Raw genomic sequence first — 7,794 nt, forward strand, 5'->3', positions numbered from 1 at the left:
CAGCCTCACCAGTGGCAAACATGAAGGGCAACTTCATGTTACGCTTCCGTAGATGTTCTGCCCCTTCTTCATCTCTGAAAATAAAACAGATATATAGCATAATACTGCAGTACTAAATAGTTACTGCAATTTTTTTTGTCCCCTGGAATTAATATTAAAAAAATGAACTATTTTATTTGTAGGCATTTTTCAAATTCCTAGCTATTCTAGCTCAACTCAGCTGAGTTAAACCAAGAGGAAGATTATGAAATAAGGAGCTTATGACTGTAATACCACCTTTACATATTACATTTGTTATTAAATCTAGATAGCATACACGATTTTCTGTGCATTATGAGCTGAAATGAAAATAAGTGGGCTTTGTTCCATGCATTACGTTTTTCTTGGCATAGCAAGTAAATTAATACTTCAGTACTGATGTAGCTCTCCATTTTACAGACACCTGAGCAGAAATTATTTAACCTGTATAATAATTCTTATTTCCGTATTATGCAGAATTTAGTTCAGTACCACAAAGGACTTAATTTCTTTATGCTATCTGTTGCTTCTTCTCCACAACTGCATCTGGATTTCTTAATTTTTGCTAACAGGGATACTGAATTAAAAATAAGTTGGATGGAATAACTTGGTGCTTGTACCCCTGCTCTTATTCTTTATATGAAATCAAAAGGTCTGAAGTTTTACAAATAAAGGACTATGCCACATAAGTACTGAAATATCAGAACTCTTTTCAATATTTGTTAGCAAATTGAAAGAGGTTTACTTTTCAGAGTTCAAGAAATAAAGGAGATTTATTTACAAGTAAAAAAATCCCTTCTGAATATAAACAAGCTCAAAGGTTTTCAGTTTTTGAAGTACACTGCTTTATGTGATGCTGACTTACGTAAGAGGTCTTTGCGTGGCAATGATGTAATCTGGTCTTCCGTTTTTGTAGACAAGACGTGCATTTGCCTGTACCCAGGCCCATCGATTTTCTTTGGTTAGAAGCCTAAATACAGTCATTCCACTCTCACCTGTCTTCATCACTAGAGTTAAAGAATAAGCATACCGTTTACTGTCCAGTGAACAAAAATAGGAAAATCTGGCATGTCACGAAAGTAATCCCATTTGTAGAACAATTTTACAAATCTCATGTCCCCAGTCACCCATTTCTGTGTACCACTAATGTATTTCTAGTGAAACAGGATGATCCATCAGTTGCCAAAACTACAAGTAATTGTAAGATAACCACAACAGATTGGCAACATCCTATATGGAGCTTCATCCATTATTTCTGCAATAACAGAAATTAATAAATACTGGAACATGTAAATGACCAAAGCCTAAGTCTCTTTTACATCCAAAAAGTGACTATTACTTAAGAAATTAGAAAACCATTATCTCTGAATCCAGTTCTTTCACATTTTGACTGGTTATTGCAGAGGTACTTCAACATACTACATTTTTGTTGTACATTGCTGTAAACACTGCATTTCTAGACAGAAAAATTAAATTAAAAAATATTAGCAAAGTTTAAGAATCCTAATCAAAAATCATCTTTGTTACAAGACTTCTTTTTTTATCTTAGAATCAGAAATGGAGCAAAACCAGTTTTAAGACAAAGCTTGAAACCAAAATTTCAAACCAAAATTTTATCCCATTCTATTCTGGAAATATTTTCTTTCTTATTCCTTTCCACACAAACAAGACCACAAAACCACTGATAGGCAATATTGACTTGAGCTATACCTGAAACAGAAAACCTGCTTAATATAGGTTGAGAACTAACCTACCAAGGTGTGTTACTTAATTGTATGTAAGGGGACAAAGGCAAAAACAGTTTTTCAAGAGAAGGCAGTAGCAAAGAAGCACCAAAATATCCTGAAGATGTTTCTGTAACTTCCAAAGACAAATATGTTACAGCTAACAAAAAAGTAAAGAAAGAAGTTCCTTAAGTTGCGCCAGGGGAGGTTTAGATTGGATATTAGGAAAAATTTCTTCACTGAGAGGGTGGTCAGGCATTGGACCAGGCTGCCCAGGGAGGTGGTGGAGTCGCCATCTCTGGAAGTGTTCAAGAAACGTGTGGATGTGGCGCTTCAGGACATGGTCTAGGGGACATGGTGGTGCTGGACTAATGGTTGGACTTGATGATCTTGAAGGTCCTTTCCAACCTAGTGATTCTGTGATTCTGTGAAGTCCACTAAATAATTACATTATCAGATAGCTGATACTTATTTCCTTAGCTTAAAACATTATACTTCTTTTCTCAAGTTGTTATTTAAACCAAAGTAAGCTGCCAAGAATCTAAACCAGAAATGTATAGGACACTAGCATGCTAAATCAGAGATGAATTTCTGTTAAAAATCCTACACTGGTATCAAAAGAAAATGCTATATTTACTTCCTAACAGGAAAGTTATCTTTAAAATAGTCCCTTTGCCCAAAGGAAGTTGTTGAAATAGCAAAGTTGGGTTGAGCAGAGAAGGGAGCAAGAAGAGCAAGATGTGACAGAAACTAGAACATATAACCTAAAAGGGCCTAGAAAGGATTATTAGATTTTTCTTCATCCAGTGTAAGTTTTTATAGGGAGGAAAAGATCACATGAAATGAATAGTGTGCTTTTTGTTAATGACCACTTTTTTTTTTTTAGAGAGTAGTATTTTTTCAGTATGAATATAATCCATGCTTTGATTTTTCAGCCTTTCTTAGGGAATGAAGCTTACTTCGAACATGATTTTCAGCACAATAAAGCATATCAGCTGCATGAACAAACTGGTATCCTGTTCCTCTCATACACAGCTCTGCTTCAGTGTATCCCAGGACAATCTTTCCTCTGGAAGGTAAAAACAAAACATTGCAACACTGCTGATGAACCAACTCACAGAACGAATGCCAAGCAATTTAATTATGGCTAGAACATTTCAGACGTAAATGCTAACTACATTTTGTTGCAATATCAATTGTATGCGGAAGCATGACAGTTCTAATAAAAAAGACACAGTTAACAAATCGTAAAATTTTTACTAGTCCCCCAAGTCGCCTTCAGTGACTAGGAACGGGTTTCACAAAATTATTAGATCATTAAACAAAAAGAGTATGTCTACAGTTCACCTGGACTCTTAATTCCATACTTTTGAACATATTCATTTATAGCAGGCAACTCCCATTTGTTGCAATGAAAGACATTGTTTGCCTTCACCCTATTTCATAGCATTTACCTATAGGTGCTCACCTATAGGTTAGGTTTTTAGTTATCTAAAACTTCTTGCCTAAATTAGTATTTTTAGTAGCTTAAAATTCCAAACAGGACATATCTCCGAACTACATCCCTTTTGCTATTGAGTGGTTTGGGACCCCTATGTTTGCATTTATGCCAAGACGTGCCTCAGAAGAGTTCTGGCAAATAGAGTCACATTTGACCCTGGCAGCTAAAATTAGAGTACTTTTACTAGAGGTCAGGGAGATGAACAACTGAAGAGCATTTGTGTGAGCATTATGAGATACATGATAGCATGAAATAGTCAAATAGAGACTGAAACAGGATTTGGAACAAAGAAATGGAGATCCAAAGATTGGGGAAAAAAAGAAAAACGGAAAAGTAGGAATGTGGAACAATATATGCAAAAATGTAAAATGTGACAAAAATTGAAGGTTTCAAGTGAAGCATAATGAAAAAAAAATCAAACAGAAGAAAGAAAAGCCTATATTGATCTAGTAATGCAATAGTGTTTCCAGTTTTTATACAAGGAAAAGAAAGGTTTGGAAATGAGAAAAAATCATAGCATAAAAAAGGACTTAATTTGTTTCTTTTGAAGTAAATAACATTTCAATTGGATTTTATATCTATTTGAACTGAAGGAGAAAATATGCACGTAGAACAAACTGAAATACTTGTTCTATCAGTTCTAAAACCAAATTTCAACCAAATTTAAACATTAAACTTTTAGTCTTCCCTAATTCATTAATGTTCTGTCTTCTTGTTCTTTGTTTGTATTTGTTTGGTTTTTTAATGATTGAGAATGAGAACGCAATATGCCCTTTCAAGGAAGTATACTATGACAATCCCATTTCTCTCTACTTAATAGCAGGGCTGAAGAGAAAAATCCTAATAGTTCCTAAACAATCATCAGTATTGACTGAAACACTAGCCAGCTTTATATTTCAAATACATACTTGAAACCTCTCTGATCAGCAAATTAGTAGAATATTATGCAGAATAATTTAAACCTACTTTGCATCACAGCCAGTAGGTGTGAAATCCAGTTTGTGTTTAGTTCTGAAGATGAAGTTTTTAGTTCGTATCTCAAGGATAGATGGTGGCTGCAGGGGAGTAGCTACTGCAAACAGAGCGAGCTGAGGAGACAGAGTAGCACCATCCTTCCCTTTCTTGTTTTGTCCATGGAGAAACTTTAATCGTCCTTGAAAATTCATAGCCTTAGGATGAGGAAATAAGTAATTGTTATGTGTCGGAGACATTTAAGAGTAAGATATTTCTGCTATGATGTAAAACATTTTTAAAACTCATCAGATTCAAGCTTTGTAGCACACCATACACAAAAGTTAGCTAACAAGTACAGAATACTCTTCTTGTACTCCTGAGCGTATCACTTCATTATCTACTAACGAACTCACTGGAAAAAGAACTAAAGGGAAGGTTGTTCTGTAAAAAAAAAAACCAAACAAAAACAAAACAAATAAAACCCCCAAAAAAACAAACCAAACCCACCAAACTCAAACACGTAATAGCAGATGCCAACTGGATCTTCTAATATTCTAATGAACATTATACATACGTATGATTAACATTATTTCTCTTGCATTTCTGTCAGTCATTAGTATAAAGTAGGCAAATGTGTACAATTGCAAAATCCTCTATAAACAATACTATTTGTAAGTCACCTAGAGGGTGATAAACCCTATTTCTTTTAAAATCTACAGCATTGACAAACAAAAAATGTGTTAAAAAGAACAAGCACAGACTTCCCCAAGTAAGTGAAAACTATGGTTCTGGACTTCCTGCATCTCAAGATTCCCAACAGAAAATAATCTTTGTAATGCCTTTTTTATCCACAAGTCACACAGTACTTTACAAAAGCAGATGCTTATTCATATTTCACTGAGGAAACTGAGCCATGAGAAATGGGAGAACTTGCACCTAGTTCTAACAACATGTTGAAGGGGACACATTTAGTTAGTCCCACTAACTGAAACATACTGGTTCAAGCAGTTCAAATATCTATGGAGACTTAAGAAATAAAGTAAGTTGCTGTACATATTGTAAGCATAAGGCAGATATCCAACTTCCAAGCATGTGTGGAAGTTTTTACATAACTCCATACTCACCAGGAACCCAGATGAATTATCCAGGAGGCATCGTAACCTGCAGATGAAATTCCTTTCCATAAAGGAAGAATTCTCGGGAGGAAGTTGGTCTGGGTTATAATAGGTTGCTGGCTGTGAAAAGCCATTATCTCCTACAGGAAAGGATTATTTATAAGGATTATTTTTAGAAGAACACCTAGTGAAGGCTATCTATAACAAATCATCTTCCGTTTCATAAACAAAGCATTAGGTCATGACCTGAGCAAGAACAATGTAAACTGGAAATATCCTCAGAACCTATACTGATTATAACACTAGGTTAAGTATCAGTTCTTCTGATGGGATTATATTTTACAGGCTATGGTATTTGAAAACTGCATGCAATTTTTTTTTTTTAAGTGATTTTTTTGGTCTTTTGTTTTGTTGGTTTAAGCTATTCATTATGTTTGTCAACAATCTAGATTCTGAATCATTTGCAGAGAGCAGAGTTCTCAGCAGAGAGCACACCCACATTTCTGCAACGGCAGGATCTGCAAAAGGCATAGTACCTATAGGAACTGAGTATTCAAAAGCTCAGCAGATGGTATCAAACTGTGAAGCTGTCACTTTCCAGACAGCCAGGTGAAAGCTGTAGCGATAAATAAAAAGCAGCATCTTCAGGGAACCACCACAGTAAATCAACGTGAGTACTTCCTCTAATGGATGCTGCACTGATCAAGAAAACACCATAGTTACTTCTCCAAAGGAGCGTGGAGCACTTGTGTTTTGCAGGTTTTGTGCGTTCGTTTGTTTTGTTTTGTGGTTTTTTTCTGTTTGTTTTAAAAAAACACTCAAACCCATGATTGACAACTAGGATAACAACATGATACTCTTCGGCCACTTCAGGACAAGCATTTGCTTCTAAGTGGCCTTTAGAAAACAGACTTAAACATTTGGAATATAAAGTAAAAACAGAAGGTAAATTAATAAACTTCTGATAGAATACATATGTTCTGCATGAGACTACATATACAGAGATACCAGACTATGTCTACACACAGCAAATTTAGCAAAATGATCTTGTTTGTAATACATATGAAAAAACACAAACTGGTCATTCCCTAGGAATTCATACACACAGAAAATCAAGAAAAAACAGTGTAAAATGCTATTTTAGAGTGCTAAATACTCTGTAATTTTAAAAATAGTCCATATAATCTGAGAGAACTGATTGCCATGTACGGACAGAAGAATACAGATTTTAAGAAAGAACCCTTATTGACCTTCCAGACTTGGAGATGAAGTCAGGGAGAACATGTCACTCAATCACACACCACATTATGTTCTCTGGAGCACAACTCTGTCTCTTGGACAGCTGGAAAAACTTAAAAGATAGGCTAGGTCGTTAGTGGTTAGATTCAATGGTGAATGAAACCCAAAGGACAACAAATCACGACCAAAAGCCAGTTCAATTTAATTTCCTATTAATTCAAGGGACTGAACTGGAGCCAAATGAGATTGTTGATGGCTCACCAAGAGGCCTTGCAACCTAAGGCCATATAAACCCAACAAGAACACTAAGTTATGCAGCTTTTCGGATGATGTCAGAAGATATGTTTTTTTTCTTAAAAGAACTCCTATGCAAGGTAATTTTTTGCTGAACAAAATTCGAGGAATGGAGAAAAAGAAAAAGGTCCCTATCTGATGGTGTGTATGAAAAGGGATAATCTGAAATTACAGCCATCTGCAGAACTATGTATTGGCCAAAGCCACCATTATGAGCTGATCCCACAGGTACAGAAACTCAGATACTTGTAGTCCAAGATAGCTACCACCTAACTTTGATATTAGAAAATAATAGTCACACACTTGTCATATGGATGGTTCTCAACAGACAAAAGCAAACTTACTTCCCACTGCTGCAGATTTGTTTTTTTAATTGCCTAATTACTGGTAGGAATTTTCAACACTTCTGAGGCACTGCTTCTCCACGAGGTGCTGAAACAGGTTAGGTACTCTCTGAAGAAGCAATGATTATGAAGAATGGGCAAAGAAACAGCTTGCAAATCCCAACTCATCTTTCAAAAATGCTAACTCTGACATGCTTGAGAATCCCTGCATATACTTTACTTGCGGTGTCCTCAAAATGGTTAATACACTGCATATATCAACATTCACATTTCACAAGTATTAGCACCAAAGAAGCCACTAAAATACTTTTTTTTTTTTTCCCAAGCAATCCCAATATTTGTGTTCCTCTTCTACTGACACAACTTTATTCCTGCAAGACCAACTACTACTGAGAAAGGTGACATCTAGTTAGGCCAAAAGAAAATTGGTATCCACAGTTGGCTACTGTCAGCAGCAGCACGGACTGGAAGACCTGGTGGCCAAGCAGGAGTGTACTGAGAGCACTGATTAGTGTAGGGTGCCTTAAAGGCCCTGTGTGTATCCAGTCAATTCTTTCATGGAGATTAATGAGATTATGGGCAACTTCTTGGAAGGGATGTAGGGA

The 7,794-nt window shown here is 35.8% G+C and overlaps 1 protein-coding gene across 1 annotated transcript in view; it reads right to left on the reverse strand.

The window, feature by feature from the left end:
• Window positions 1–7,794, reverse strand: part of LOC104628587 (aryl hydrocarbon receptor-like) — a 57,271-nt gene that overhangs the window by 5,710 nt on the left and 43,767 nt on the right. The window contains 5 exon segments of the mRNA XM_010297226.1: window positions 1–74; window positions 884–1,025; window positions 2,702–2,811; window positions 4,210–4,412; window positions 5,322–5,452. The exon segment at window positions 1–74 is cut by the window's left edge and continues 417 nt beyond it. Of these exon segments, the coding sequence (XP_010295528.1) occupies window positions 1–74; window positions 884–1,025; window positions 2,702–2,811; window positions 4,210–4,412; window positions 5,322–5,452 (660 nt within the window).

This window comes from Phaethon lepturus, unplaced genomic scaffold (genome assembly GCF_000687285.1).
Source record: "Phaethon lepturus isolate BGI_N335 unplaced genomic scaffold, ASM68728v1 scaffold12531, whole genome shotgun sequence".
NCBI classification, from domain to species: Eukaryota; Metazoa; Chordata; class Aves; order Phaethontiformes; family Phaethontidae; genus Phaethon; species Phaethon lepturus.